At 36.6% G+C, this 16,338-nt stretch overlaps 1 protein-coding gene across 1 annotated transcript in view; it reads right to left on the bottom strand.

Annotated features, from left to right (window-relative positions):
* Window positions 1-16,338, bottom strand: part of LOC110445892 — a 37,537-nt gene that overhangs the window by 14,969 nt on the left and 6,230 nt on the right. The window contains exons 3-23 of the mRNA XM_021490741.1: window positions 15,309-15,368; window positions 14,048-14,157; window positions 12,896-12,963; window positions 12,278-12,444; window positions 11,448-11,999; window positions 11,091-11,252; window positions 9,676-9,900; window positions 9,114-9,260; window positions 8,334-8,558; window positions 7,891-8,037; window positions 7,156-7,392; window positions 6,490-6,597; window positions 5,523-5,633; window positions 4,789-4,899; window positions 4,387-4,494; window positions 3,977-4,087; window positions 2,787-2,904; window positions 2,421-2,522; window positions 1,831-1,880; window positions 1,340-1,517; window positions 437-711 (exon numbers count right to left, since the gene is read on the bottom strand). Of these exons, the coding sequence (XP_021346416.1) occupies window positions 437-711; window positions 1,340-1,517; window positions 1,831-1,880; window positions 2,421-2,522; window positions 2,787-2,904; window positions 3,977-4,087; window positions 4,387-4,494; window positions 4,789-4,899; window positions 5,523-5,633; window positions 6,490-6,597; window positions 7,156-7,392; window positions 7,891-8,037; window positions 8,334-8,558; window positions 9,114-9,260; window positions 9,676-9,900; window positions 11,091-11,252; window positions 11,448-11,999; window positions 12,278-12,444; window positions 12,896-12,963; window positions 14,048-14,157; window positions 15,309-15,368 (3,372 nt within the window). The remainder of the gene's footprint in view (window positions 1-436; window positions 712-1,339; window positions 1,518-1,830; window positions 1,881-2,420; window positions 2,523-2,786; window positions 2,905-3,976; window positions 4,088-4,386; window positions 4,495-4,788; window positions 4,900-5,522; window positions 5,634-6,489; window positions 6,598-7,155; window positions 7,393-7,890; window positions 8,038-8,333; window positions 8,559-9,113; window positions 9,261-9,675; window positions 9,901-11,090; window positions 11,253-11,447; window positions 12,000-12,277; window positions 12,445-12,895; window positions 12,964-14,047; window positions 14,158-15,308; window positions 15,369-16,338) is intronic.

Below are 16,338 nucleotides of genomic sequence, written 5' to 3'. Positions count from 1 at the left end.
ATATATACAACGGGTTTTTTTCTGTGTCGTTAATAGAAGTAGGAAGGAAGGAAAGAACTACGAGTAAGTCCGTTTAGAAAGCAAAATACATTTTTACTGCACAAGGTGTTATTTTCCCGAGGAAACACTTCAAATTTTTGCATAATAATAATTATCTGATCCATTCTTTCGGTTTTTGGTGTTTTTTATGTTAAACGTCCTACTAACAGGTAATGACAGTTTAGGACGTGTCTGTGGTCCATGTTATACAGGTTGCACAACAGTGACATAGCTCTCAAGAATTGTTTGAACAAAACATCCATATTGTTTTAAGGCGTACGATATACCAAGTGTGTATCTATGTCCATTTTTAATCATCAACAAGTGTGCACATTAAATATCCTAATGACAGGAAGGAATATCATTATATAAACATATATATAAAACAGGATTTTACCTTCGGGTTCCGTCCTTCCCCATCCAGTAGTATAGCAAATCGCTGTCTCTGGGAACACCTCGTCTACTTCCGGTAGACACACAGGCTGTATATAAGGTGTATACTTTACACTGTTGGCCAGCTGGAACAAAGTTAGATCCCCTGGCCCAAAACGAAAGTACGAGTTATTGGCCTTGATTACCCTCTTCACCTTGTAGGCTTCTTTGGTAACACCACCTGTGACTCTGTTCGTGACCCCGAAAACCACGCTCATGGATGATGGGTCAAGGAAATCGCTGCATAAATAATAACATGTGTGCTTTTATTAAAAAGAATTTCCAAAATGCTCGTAAATGCATGCATGTAAATTTACTTGAACGACTTCATGAAAAGGCAATTAAATAGACTTAATTTAACATAGGCACATTGATAATGTTAAACTTTTTTTCTGGTTTTTAGCAAAACATATTATCATTTTGTAAACGCGTTACTGCCAAACTTGTTTCAAAATACACTTTTCATAGCAGCGAAATGGATGAAAAGTTGTGTTTACAAGTGCGTGAAACAATTAATATCAGAATAACTTTAAAGACACATAATTTTGACAACAACGCCGTGATAAATCGCTGTACTTTAGTTTAACAAGGCATTACGACACAATAATAAGTATTAAGTATGACTAATGAGCTGTATTATGTTTTCGGTCAACTTTGTACCATTATTTTTAAGCAAAATCATTTGATGTTAAAGATTCAACTTTATTTTACATTGCTCAACTGTTAAACTACCTAAAAGACAATAAGTTCCTAAAACAGAAAAGCATCCAGAAGACACGGATTTATCAGCACAAAGTAGTAGCCAGTTGATTCAAGGTGTTGTTGTTTGTAATGAGATCAGATATCGCTGTATATTAGCTCTACCTACATTACACAGTGTGTCGCCGTGACTACGAAGTCTGGAGCGATAAGGGAGGCACCACAAATATGGTTGCCGAAATCACCGATCTGTAGCGACCCTTGCCATGGCCACGCCCCTGGTAACGCAGCGTCACCATTGACGATGTACTGGACAATACCCTCAGTCACATGACGCCGACCGCAGTCTGGAGAAAAGAAACCATACCTTGTTATATTCAATAAAAAATGAAATGTATGATCCTGTCCTATCGAAGTATTTAAGAAACGTTTAAGAACCACTATTTCATGCAGTAGTCTTTATTGTGAGCATGCATCGTTCAATTAGGACTTTAATGCAACAATGAATCAGTCAGTTTCATGAAAACAGAGATAACGAATTTTAAATAATTTCGAACTTTAGTGAAAAGATATTTCTATTTCTTAAACGATACTTGTACACAAACACGTTGATTATGTAATAATTTAAGTTATGAGAATATAAAACTGTCACCTGCTTACCTCTAGGAACACACGTGACCACAACCACCTTGTTGTCTTTACAGGAAGATCTGTAAAATAGTACAAAAACCAGTGTTACAGGATTATATAGAAGGCACAACTGCGCCACATCTGATACAGAAAACGCCAACCCTTCCACATCACCGATGCTGGTTTTGGTGTATTAGGTATATTTCTTTCTACTATGCGTTTTAGTTTCCTCCAGTTTTTGTATATGCGTGTCGACCACGAGCCCTTATTTTGTTAAAGTTAGCTGTTGATCAATACCTTTTTTTCAGTGCAGATGAAGCCATTGATCACAAAGCGAATGATGGTCTTGTAATAATGTCAGAGACAAAAATGCTCCGAAACACTTGAACAACAAGTCATAATAGTGAACGTTACTGACTCGACTAATTTCCCTTCCGTATAATCGGTAAAACACTAGGCACATAATTTTAGTTATAGGTTCGACTCCTAATGGATGCCAACAGAAAAAGAACCTCGGTTATATTGTATTGTATATCAATATAAATCACAATGTAGCCTTTGATTTCGTGAACCGAGCGGTTATAATGTTTGTTTGTGAACAAGCAGTAGTAAATACCTACCCGATATTGACGCGGCCTAGGTAACTGTTGTGAGAGCCGTTAATGCTGATGCTGGCGTACAGGGCACTAGCGTAGGTTACACTGCTACTGTTGACGGTCTGTCTACAATGCACGATTAGTAAAGAATCTACACGGCACTCCGTCAACACTTGCTACTTGTTACTGAGGGCATAACATTGACAAGGAACAGACTGACTATAATAATTAGGACCGTACATGATATTTTTTAGGCGAAAGACATAATAAGTGGTCTTTAGAAGAGCAGATAACTAATATATGATATAAATATACTACATGAATACGACTTAATAATCGGTTTATGGTTTTACAATTTCAATTGTGTGGCAAGAGCAATGATATACGTACTTATCTCCGAGTTTTTCACACGCCATGTACCCGGATGTATCTGTCCAGGAGTCCGCACACACCGGGACGTACGTTTGGCCGTTAGCGACTTTGATCATACCTGCTGAATCTCTTATCACTGTCAGGTAAGCATTAAATATCAAATTACTGACCTATGACCTTTTGATGAGGAAGCAACTCTGTATCGGAATCGCATTTATTCAATACTAATATATTTGTAGACAATTAAGACAATGACACATGCTAAAGTTTAGTCATTTTGATAGTGTTAATTATATTTTCCTGTTGGCTAGATATTGCTGCAATAATGTTCGCTAATTTATTTTTGCATTATTTTTGACAGAATGTTTGCTATGATTCTATATAGAATGTTTGCTTCATTTTGTTGATATACTCTGAACTACTTGAATTATATCAAAGAAGAGAACACACATTATATTGTTATTGATGACATAACTTTCCCTTACTGACGAATCATTCAGCACTTCCAGTTTTATAAGCGGATTAAACAATCAAAGATGACTGTAGGACACACACATGTGATTGCGCCTATTCCGTCTTTGCGTATTGCAGAGTTCTCTTCTCTTGGGAGCAGGTATTGATTGTTACGTCATTGGTTTGGGCGAGAAAATTACGTCGTTTTCTCAAAAATTGATGACGTTACTCTCACAAACAAGTGACGTAACAATCAATACCTGCTCCCGAGAGAAGATAACTCTGCAATACGCAAAGACGAAATAACATTGGTAACGATTACAGGAAACACTTTACTACACTGCATTACATTGTTGTTATGTCCTTCTATTACTCACCAGTGATGCTTCTAATTCAAAAATGATGGGATTACAGGTTAAATTGAAATTAAACATTTGTAAATTGTGTATATTATGAAAAGCGTGTGGCTATGGCTATCAATGATTACGATTGTAGCTATAATGAACAGTATTCATCACGAAATCATTCATTTCGTGATTTAATATGGCAAGTACAACATTCCATACAATGTCACTCTGGGTTCACACGAAGATCAAAAACATACTTAATATTAATACGGTGTATTACTTAACCGCTATATAGTTTTATGCTTCTAAATATTCAAAACTATTAAAACGCATAAATAGGGCATTACATAAATATGTTGTGCCATTATAAAGAACACCTTAATATATTTAATTTCATTAGATACTCACAGCACTCCCTTTCGTCTGATTGGTCAGGACAGTTTTTGTGGAAGTCACATCTCTCCTCTTCGCCGACACAGTTACCGTCCAGACAAGAGAATTCCGAAGTGAGACACTTCTCTGGAAAATAATATTTTAAACTAAATAGGCAGGTAAACCGATGGATTAGTATCTGTCACATCGTCATTTATCTTTTGGAATTACTTTTATTTTATCTTAAACCTTCGTTGTATTTCTTAGTGAAACAATGACGAAAAAATAAAATCGCCAGGACAATTCCTGACGTCATAGTCTATACTAAACACAAAAGTACATGGCGAATAAGACCGTGTGTTTAGGGAGGCAATCATCTTCTCCTTCATCGACAGCACCAAACCGCAACAAAAACTTGTAGAATTATTCCTTCTTCTCTGCCTTACCACAGATTGTTTCGTCTGAGCGGTCAGGACAATCCACTTCTCCGTCACACAGCCACTCCGCCATTATGCACGTGCCATCGTTGCAGACGTGCTGCCCCTTCGGACATTCTGTAAAAATGATAAAGGTCAATTAAAAAGAATAGTCACAAAATCTAAATGTTAAATAAAGATTTCAAAAGCCCATCAAGTTAAATATATATATCGAAGATCAATTTGATTTGAGATTTTTTAATAAAAAGACGACCAGTGGATGTAAACAGACAATAGAATCTAACTCTACATGCATGCTGAACAAAATAAATTATACTAAAAATAGTGGGTCTATAATACATATATGGTCGACCTAAGATACATCACTGTTAGTTGCATGTATACATATTTTAAGAACATATAATTACTTACGACAGTTCTGTTCGTCACTGCCATCAGGACAATGCTTGACACCATCACATCTCTCGTAGGACTCTATACACATCCCCATGGTACACTGGTATTCAAACTCTACGTCACAACCTCATAAAAACAAGTGTCAAGTTTAGCATTGAATAAAGCATTCACGGTTTCATAATCTCCCACCGGTACAGTGTAGTTTTTACCTTATTATAATCTCCCATCGGCACTCAACAACAAAAGTGTAGCATTTACCTATCATAGATATATGTACATGTACCCCCACAAAAGTAAAAGTGTATCATTTCCCTAATCATAATCTGCCATATGTATATGTACATGTACCCCCACAACAGTAAAAGTATCTACAATAGGTAGAACTAATGTTGGCGGGGGAATGCCCAATCAGCGGTAATAGCTTGGGAATAGGAACAAATGACAAAGTAGGTCAGTGGTCAGTTTCACTGAAACATAATGCAGTACAAGTGTATTGTCTTCTTACTACAGTTGTATTAGCCTTACTGAAGATGTTTACCTGTTTATCTGAATGTTTTATTTTCTGTTTGTTGTCTATACTAGTCATAATGTTCTTTCAAGTGTAGTTTTGCATATTCATATCTGTTGTTCCTAAAGACCACATTATTATATACTTCTATCTATTTCTGGGCATGCAATATCCTAGTTATTTTATGTATATTTCTAAGCAATGTCATTGTTTTCGTCCAAACAAGACACGGCATACTTACTACATTTACTCTCGTCCGACCAGCCGATACAGTCGACCTGACGATCACAGACGGAAGATTCTGGGATACACTTAGACTCGGCGTGACAGGAGGCCCAACCAGCAGCACAACCTTTATGGGATACAAAAAACATGTATAACAAACAAAAACACTGACAAATCAGTAAGGGGTCCTGCAATGTGCCTGACTGTAACACCCCCACTCACCACCGTGGTCTATTTTTGGTAATAGTAACTTTGGCATTGACCCCAAAAACTATCTTAATTCCTATTGCATAGCTACATATCACAGTCGGAATTAAAACTATTACTGATTTCACAACATCAGGGGATAGTTTGAATATATGTAAGGTTTTGTTGAAATCGGTGCAAAAATTTAGGAGGAATTGCCCGGAAAAGATTTTGCGGACCACAGACATCCAGACAGACTGGGTAATTCCAGTATACTCCCAAAGTTCGTTGCTAGAGGTATAATTATCTCCAATACTATTATACGATATAACCGATACAACATGCATAATTTTAAAGAGTCATTTAGATATAAAATCTACATTTCATCTTAACAAACTGTGTTGACAGAGACTGTGTTGACAGATAAATCGAATAACAGCTCAGCCTATGTAAAATCTGTGTCCAAAACGTGAATTTACTATGAAATAAAAACTATAGGTCATATAATCAACAAGGGAGATAATTAGTCTATGTAAACAAACAAAAGAACACAACACAGGAACTCTCTACACGTGCAATGAATTGCTCCAATCAATTAAACACATATGCACATAATGACCCTGTTCACACAACCAACGCACTTGACCTTAAATTCAAGTTAACAATAGGCAATTAAACTAAACGTCAATTAAATCCATACATAAGTATATATTATCTATTATAATGTTGATTTTAGTTACTGTCATTATATCTAAGAGACATGCTTTACAAATTTGATTAAGACAATGTAAATTTACCTGCTCTTTTGAAAGTTGGAAGTATACAATTATCTTTCCCATTGTATTCAGGATAATCCTGGCACTGGAACGGGTATGGCAGGCTCTGTGAACATGCTTGGTTAATGGCTGAAATTATAACAGATCAAACTACATCACCAGCTAATCATGTCAGGCGAATCAAAGAGCTTTGATAGGACACATGGCAAATGTAATAAAAACAGAGTGTATTCAGTATTCAAAAAATATTGGTTCGCATGTAGTAACCTTTATGCTTGAATATGCATTAAACCATGGAAATATAATGTTACATTCAAATTGTCATATTTTTGCGCACAATCTTATGCAATAGCACCTCATGTGAAGATTAAGAGTTAGAACAATCGACATGACGTCACAGTATCATACAGATGTCGCATTACGCCCATAGATATTTCATCACAATTGTAAAACGGAAGAGTTGATGGTAACTTCAGAACACATTTTTCTGGAATTATGAACACATTTTTATAAAATCTAACTACCGACAAGACAATGAGTATCACAAATTCTTCATGAAACTCGTCCCAAAACTCTCTTTTTGTTCTCTGGCCAGAAAAGCGTCACAAAATCGAAAAATTTAATACTCGTTATATTATTCATGTATGAAATGAAAAATAAGTTAATATCCTTTTTGTATGTTCTTACCTTCACAGAAATGTCGACAGGGGAGATAACTGGCACCTCGATCACATGTCGGAAACAGGTGAGAACAGACAAACCGTCCAATATCAGAGGAACAATTGCTGTTAAATGTTGCCTCGAAATCTCTACGATAAGTCGCTATGGCAGTGTTCTGATTTTCCTCCAGAAAAACGTTGGGAAATCGTGTCTCGTTAAATCCCTGAATCTTGCAGGCGTTAAGTTGAACTGGATCGCATGATTCTGTTCAGAACATAAGTTTAAAATATCTTTACAAAAAATATCTGTGATTTGAACACTAATAAATTTACAACGATTTCAGAAATTAGATTCGAGACTTAAGAATTTTTTGTTACGTGTCGTGGATTATTGCGATATGATTACTCAGTAAGGTGTTTTACACAATAATTTGTCTGGATATCAATGAACAAGCTCTCCGTTTGTCACAACTGCATACGTCTCGAAATTAAATTAGCTACCTGTTGAATGGATATGTTTGTAGCTTGAAAAGAAATATATATATAACAAGAAAGAATTAAATGTTCATGTGACGTAAGTAAATATAGAAAAAAATAAAATCTAACTACCGACAACAATAAATGCTTTCACCCTTCACAGGGTTTTTCAGTTTTGAAAAGTGATATCCACAAACATGAGGAGCCCTATGAAGGGTGAAAGTAGCTTGTTTTTTAGTCGGTCGATAGATCTTGTTTTTTCTTTATAATATATATATATACATACGTTGAGCAATTGTTGTTGTGGATGTGGATATCGTCGTTGAAGTTGTGGACTGAGAGGACAGAGGAGGAACACAATTTTCAGTTGGCAATGCCCGACATAAATCCGGGGTTACCACAGGAAAGCTGGTCCCACAGTCAGCCACGGCGGCTGTGTAATTAAGACAATATAGTACACTTTGAAGTTTCTTAATACCGTAAAATTCAGACGTATGATATACAGGTATACATTACAACGTAATTCGAAGTGACACACTGTTATATATACCACTAGGATCAAGCTTTAAGGTAAGATTTTAATCTGTCATATTTTTCTAATGCAAAATCTGGAACACAAAAAAATCCAGGAATTCAAAATAATTGTCCTCAAATAAAAACACATATATACTATTACTTCTGTCCATATATCTTGTTCAGTTGGAGCACTCAAATATACCATTTCCTTACCTTCGCAGAGACTTCTACATGGATATACAGGAAGTCCCTGGTCACATTTAAAGAACAAAGTCGCACAGAGTTCCTGGCGTGCGTTATCGGAGCAGGCTAATGGCAGGTACGTCTGAAATACGGTGATGGCGGTATCTTGGTCGGTTTGTTGGAACAGATTTGGAAACACTGTTGCATTATGTCCCATGGCAACGCATTCAGGTACGCGTACGGCCTCACATAAATCTAAAGAACAGAAAAAACAGGTCATCAATTTTGAATAGCTAATTTGTTGATAAATGATTTAGTTAAGTGATACAAAAAACTGTCAACCGATTATATTGGAGTGTTTGAAACCTATGAATATAAACGCACAATAAAAATGGCAATTTTCGCTGTGTGGAAATGATCGCATTATCCGTATCTATTTATAACTTATATGGATTATAGCTATATAGAAGCATTTAGATTTCAGAACCCTTGTCGATGCCAAAAAGTTTACACTGCAATCAGTAAAAGAATCATACCGCGAACATTACCCCCTTAACAGTTTATCCTTCACAAGGTCCATTTATATGCAGAACAGTTATGCAATTCAACAAAAAGTAACTATCAGAACGCACTGTTCATTACAGGTTCCTTAAGTTTTATTGAACAACATGTAATATGTTGAGAGAATCATGATATTAGATTGGAAACACTCGTTTTAGGGTGTTGATTCGTCAAAATTTAAAACCTACTCTCTACCTTTATTATTTTGTCAGAAAACATTAAACAGGATTGGTACAACTCAATAAGTACCTGGAGCAGCTGTTGCTGTGGATGTAGATATAAAAGTCGAAGTTGTGGACTGAGAGGACAGAGGAGGAACACAATTTTCAGTTGGCAATGCCTGACATAAATCCGGGGTTACCACAGGAAAGCTGTCCCCACAGTCAGCCACAGCCGCTGTGTAATTAAGACAATATTGTACACTTTAAAGTTTCTTAATACCGTAAAATTCAGACGTATGATATACAGGTATACATTACAACGTAATTCGAAGTGACACACTGTTTTATATACCACTAGGATCAAGCCTCAAGTTAAAATTTTAATCTGTAATATTTTTCTATTGCCAAATCTGGAACACAAAACAAAATCCAGGAATTCCAAATAATTGTCCTGAAATAAAAACACCTATATACTATTACTTCTGTCCATATTCCTAAACAAAATTTAAATAAATCGGAAAGGTTTTAATGTTTGATACACCTAAATCTCTCATTCAGACATCTTGTTCATTCGGAGCTCTCAAAGAACTCACTTTAAGGTAAATTTTGATTTGCATTGTATTGTAGTCAAACATATACCATTTCCTTACCTTCGCAGATACTTCTACATGGATATACAGGAAGTCCCTGGTCACATTTAAAGAACAAAGTCGCACAGAGTACATGGCGTGCGTTATCGGAGCAGGCTAATGGCAGGTACGTCTGAAATACGGTGATGGCGGTATCTTGGTCGGTTTGTTGGAACAGATTTGGAAACACTGTTGCATTATGTCCCATGGCAACGCATTCAGGTACGCGCACGTCTTCACACAAATCTGAAACAAGTATATTCTATATCAGTAATTGTTCATGTAATTGATAGTGCAGGGGCTTGTAATACAATAAGTACAATAACAGTTGAAAAGGACAATAGCTCACCACCTTGTACAGAAGAAAGTTAACAACTATTCACATTTCTCAAAATATATGATTAAAACAAATACGAAATTAACGAGTATATTTATTTTTAATGTGGGTGGATTTTAGGGTCTGCTACAGTTATAAGTACATTAGAACACTTTTACTGAGTCAGAGTTACGACATCAAAGCTTGGAGCCTGACGTCACACCAAAACCCCTCTAGAAATGTTTTGATGTGATAGTTTGGTAAACGGGTAGTTAGAATAACATTACCAACAGAAAAATATACAAGTATCTAGAATATGTTTTTATAGACAGGCTGACCTATTGTTATAATTGGTATATACATGTGACCACTCTGTAAAGATGACACAAGAAATGCATTTTTGTCAAAAACTTGCCGTGTTAATAATACTTTATAACGTTTATGAATGTTTTGCCATACTTGGTTTTCGTCAAGTTGTCCAAACTGTGATATGCTAACAACTTTAGTGAAAATGAGTCGTCTTCATACATATATGTCAAACTATATAAACGGCCTATTTAATGTTTTCGGCATTTTTAAAAGACAAAGTATGGCACTACCGAATAAGCAAATGTTAACAAAAAAAACTTATCTGAGTTATAATTGTACCAATCAGGAACTAGGATACTAGGATATCAGCGTCCGTTCATATTTTTAAAGTAATTCGTTTCATAAAGGCTAAAATGATTATGTTTCCACAGTCATTGATATTCTTTGAAAACACAAACTTGATTTTTTAAGGAGTAAGGAAACATCTTCTTTATTTGTTTGTTTGTTTGGGTTTTACGTCCAATTAACAAATATGGCCATTTAAGGACGTGCCAGGTTTCGGTGGAGGAAGAGAGCCGGAGTTCCCGTAAAAAATCCACCGACGTACGCTCAGTGCCTGGCGACTGCCCCACGTAGGTCTCGGACACGCGACCCAGTGGTGGAGGAGTAGAGGTAGCAGAATCACAGATGCCTTAACCACTTGGCCACCGATTCAACCGTTCTGTGACGTTAAGTAACTAGAAACATTTTAAGTCATTTGACAACTTGAATAATAGTATGTTACAAGAGAAAATTTAAAAAAAAAGTGTACCTGGAGTTTCTGTAGTTAAAATGACGGTAGTTGTACTTTTCGTAGTTGTACTTGTAGGAGTTGTACTTTTTGTAGTTGTACTTGTAGGAACTGTACTTTTTGTAGTTGTACTTGTAGGGACTGTACTTACTGGAACTGTGCTTTTTGTAGTTGTACTTGTAGGAACTGTGCTTTTTGTAGTTGTACTTGTAGGAACTGTACTTTTTGGAGTTGTACTTGTAGGAACTGTGCTTTTTGTAGATGTACATGCTGGAACTGAGCTTTTTGTAGTTGTACTTGTAGTAGTTGTACTTTTTGTAGTTGTACTTGTAGGAACTGTACTTGCTGGTGCTGTTACAGTTGTAGTTGTACTTGTAGGAACTATGCTTTTTGTAGTTGAACTTGCTGGAACTGTACTTTTTGTAGTTGTACTTGTAGGAACTGTGCTTTTTGTAGTTGTACTTGCTGGAACTGTGCTTTTTGTAGTTGTACTTGTAGGAACTGTACTTGTTGTAGTTGTACTTGTAGGAGTTGTACTTTTTGTAGTTGTACTTGTAGGAACTGTACTTTTGGTAGTTGTACTTGTAGGAACTGTACTTGCTGGAACTGTGCTTTTTGTAGTTGTACTTGTAGGAACTATGCTTTTTGTAGTTGAACTTGCTGGAACTGTACTTTTTGTAGTTGTACTTGTAGGAACTGTGCTTTTTGTAGTTGTACTTGCTGGAGCTGTGCTTTTTGTAGTTGTACTTGTAGGAACTGTACTTGTAGGAACTGTGCTTTTTGTAGTTGTACTTGCTGGAACTGTACTTTTTGTAGTTGTACTAGTTGGAGTTGTATTTGGAGGTGTTGTGCTTGAATGTGTTGTACTTTCTACAGTTTTTGTCGTTAAGGTAGATACTGTAGTTCCGTCAGTTGTTGTCGACGTATGTTCTACAATTAAAAAGTAAAACATTTTACTTAATTGAATTTTTAAAATGTATAGTTTTTAACTATAGCATGTATTACACTATGATGTTTAACATAAAAACACTTTTAGCTGGTTAATAAAACAAGAACAAATGAAGAAATAATTTTACTTAACCAAACGTACCATTTCACTTCAAAAACATATAATACATTATTTTTTATTTTTTTATGATAACAATAATTCCGAAATATTAAGGGTTTGTTACTCAAGTAAACGTTAAGAGACAAAAGTCCGGGCTCACCTCTAATCCTCAGTATGACGGTGGCTGGATTGAGGTTAAGGGTCGTCGTGCCCTCAAACTTTGCGGTTTTAATTATATACTCGGTCATGGCCGGTAGGACTACCTCGCCTGGGAGTTCCGTGGATTCTCGGAAGTCCATATTAAAATATACACGTATACTGCCGCGACTAAAACATACAAAATACGATAGAAAAATAAGCTTACGCTTACTGTTTATCTATTATTGCATTTTATATGTAACAGAGGGCATTTGCGTTCAATGCCTACGCTAGGAGTCGAACCCGGGACCTCTGGTTTACTAGTTGACGCTCTACCGAATGAACTAAAGAAATATTATCCCTAGCCGAGTCGGTAGGAAGCGGCTAGTATTTTACCAGGGTGACATACTCCCCTTCCAGGAAAGAACTCGTCAAGAGTTTTCAATGGGTCATAGCAATTCCTGTGAAAGTATCGCGGCTAGTAAATTACCAGGGTGACATATTTACACATACTAAACCAAGCATCCTAATACATGTTAAACCTTTCCATACAGCATATGCAGAATTTTAATAAATTTCAATGATTACAGAACATATCATCACAATAGCATCAACCTTAAACGCATTATATAATACATACCTTAGTCTGAGTACGCGTACTGACATATAGGACGTAGAGAGGTTACTATTTAACATAATTTCATCCATCTGTAATAGCAAACAAAAACATATTAAATGGGCATCAAGAGGTTCTCGGTAAAGCGTTTACGAATACAAACGTCATACAGGTCACAGATCGTAAAAATGGCCACAATACCTTCATAAAGTGCCAAAAAAACTGGGCACAAAACCATCAAAGTGGCCATAGTACCCTCATATTGAACATAAAACAGTAAAACAGGTCACAGACCGTCAAAATTTGCCACACTAACCTCATTCAGCACCAAAAAAAACATTTATACTGGGCACAACACCGTCAAAATGGCAACAATACTTTCATAAAATCTCATTAACTGGCAGCCATACTCTCATAATGAACACAAAACAGTCATACTGGGCACAAAACAGTCATACAGGGCACAAAACAGTCATACAGGGCACAAAACAGTCAAAATGGCAACCATGCCCTCATAAAGAACACAAAAGAGTCATTCAGGTCACAGATCGTCAAAATGGCCACCATACACTCATAAAGAACAGAAAACAATAAAAGTGTGCACAAAACAGTCTGTGTAGCAACAATACCGTAATAATGAACACAAAAAAGTTCATAGCAGGACAAAAACAGTCTTAGAAGACAAAAAGACTGACAGAGGGACTAAAACAATAATGGCCACAATACCATCATAGTTAACACAAAACTGTCATGTAGGACCAAAGTAATTAGGGTTAGTGGGCAAAAAACAAAAATTGGAGCAGAGATACTTGACACAAAACAGTCATAGTGGGACCAAAAGCGGTCTTTGTGGGCAAAACAAGACTGAGACTGAGACTAAGCCTTGTTACTGGACACAAAACAGTCAAAGTGGGACCAAATACTTATACTGGAACCAAACCAGCTGTACCAGACTGAAAAATGCCAGCTGGGATTAGATCAAAATAGCATATGTCAGGGAGATAATTTTAAGAAAACAAATCAATATTGTATTATTACTAGAATTGTTGAAACGAGAGAATTTTTACCTTATAAAATACTTCCAATTTTTGCAAGATTGTTACTAATGCTGTTAAAACGAGAGAGTATCATTTGATAAACTATCAATCTCTTTTGTCAATTGGATGAAATACTTACCTCCTTTGTTATATTGTCCCTAGTGTTGTTATAAAGAGACGATGTATTATCTGATAAAGCATCGTCCCACTCATCGTAAATTGTAAGTTCACCATCCAATAACCGCAGGTCTGAAATTCACAAGATCACCGATATGAAACGTTACAGATTGTCTAAACTTATTAACCCTTAGGTATCACAAGAGACATTGAAGAGAAAACATTTGTAGAGGATCAGAAGCACCAGAAATGCCCGATCCTCTATACAGAGGTCCACTACTGCCTCTTATTATCATTGAGTGTGATCCTGTAAGGTCGATTACAAGTGTCCAACTGTACGACTGAGTAAAACGATGTGGGGTACACTCGAGCCTCTCGGGAGACATTATAGGGATATGACTGCCAAATTGTATCCTTATGTTATTTGCAATTTTAACAATTTGTGAGACAAAATTACTTGTATAATATCTGTATATGACTACTATCAAGGTGAATAGGCACTGTTTACATTTTAAAGAAAGAGCTTTCCTTTAGTATGTAAGGCCATATACAATAAAATATTCTAAAAACTTTATCATAATGAATGTTTTCTATCGTAATACAATCCTTGTCTTAGTACTGGCATTGGCCAGTGTATCCCTTCTCACGTTTCCGCCTACAACACAGATACAAACATGCACGCGTACATCACACATGGAGGCACGTCCTTAAATGACCGTAGCTGTTGAAACGCTCACTTACGTTATCTACAGCCCTGGGATATGTCATAGCAAAATCGAAGGAGACGAGAAGACCAGTTTGATCCATTGATGTGCATCAAAAGAATCTGTCGATCGCGTAACGGTAAAATTGACTGTCTTTAAAGTCGGGTGTCGCTCCTCTGTAATCTTCAAAGGACAGGTATCGGCCTAGCGATTGGTCAGAGGACAGGTATCGGCCTAGCGATTGGTCAGAGGACAGGTATCGGCCTAGCGATTGGTCAGAGGACAGGTATCGGCCTAGCGAGTGGTCAGAGGACAGGTATCGGCCTAGCGAGTGTTCGGGTTTTATTAACTGAAACCAATCAAATAGCTAGTCACGTTACCTTCAATTTTTGCTATGACATATTCCATGCGTGCAGAGAGCGAAAGTGAACGTAACTCCTGGATATCGAGGATGTTCCGGTCACTTGATCTTAAAAAGTGATAAGCTAATGCTCCGAAATTGTACAGACAACTTTGTTTTAATAATTCTGAAAAACCGTCGCATTTAAAAATTGCAAAAACATCTCTGTGAAGACTGACCTGGTGGAGGAGTTGTGATGTGTGTGGTACTGGACTGTGTGGTGACCTCTACAGACGATTCTGTAAATAAACCATGGTTGATCGCGGGATTAAGTAGTAAAGGATTGCAGGACACGGTTACCTACTGTGTTACTAGAAAATTGATGTTTGTCCCTAAGAATTTTACTCCGAGAAAACTGTAAAATATCTGTCATGGTTGTTAATTTAAAGAAAAATTATTAATTGTTGACATAATTGGGAAGATACAGAAATACGAGCATTGAATGTATCGGTAGCCTCTTTACTACATCGTCGATACTACAGGGTTTACGTTCACGTTCGCTCTGTGCAAGTTAGCGTAACCCTTGCAGCATCGAGGATGCTTTACTAGGCCTCTGCTATTCTATTTTAATGTTAGAAATAGGTTGTAAGGGGGATAACTCTAACAAAGCAACCCTACTTAAATAATGATCCCTGTCCGACTGCACTGTGGGGGTTTTCTTATATATATATATATACAGTAACCTTTTCTTAAATTCAATTTGGATACATTTCCTTATTGGTTAGAGCATGAGTTTAACAATCTGACGTCCAGGGTTGGAATCCCGGTCTAGCCCCGCTACAGTATTACACTCAGAACACTGTTCTTGATTATAAATAGTCATGCTGGAAAAACAGTTTCCAACACTTATTTACACCTATTGGCGGTGGTACAGGGAATCTAAGTTCATGGCCATTTAGTCGATTTTCAATGAGGCGCTTGTCTGGTTAAGGAAATAAATAACTCATTATATTAGACATGTTGTTTTGCAATCAAGACTGTTTTACAAAACCATGTTCAAAATTATCCCGTGTCTGACAGTTAATTTCCATTTATACAAGGCTTCCTTACGACCGAGCATACTGCAGTGGCGGATCCAGAGGGTTTTTTTGGGCTTCAGGAAACTCCCCACACTGATAATTTTCTTTAAAAATCATGTATTTTCACCATTTTCCTCAATTTTCCCCCACATGGAAACCCCCCCAGGAAATTTGGAAACCCACCCCCCCC

This window comes from Mizuhopecten yessoensis, unplaced genomic scaffold (genome assembly GCF_002113885.1).
Source record: "Mizuhopecten yessoensis strain PY_sf001 unplaced genomic scaffold, ASM211388v2 scaffold2401, whole genome shotgun sequence".
Lineage (NCBI taxonomy): Eukaryota > Metazoa > Mollusca > Bivalvia > Pectinida > Pectinidae > Mizuhopecten > Mizuhopecten yessoensis.
This window is presented reverse-complemented; position numbering and strand designations above follow the sequence as displayed.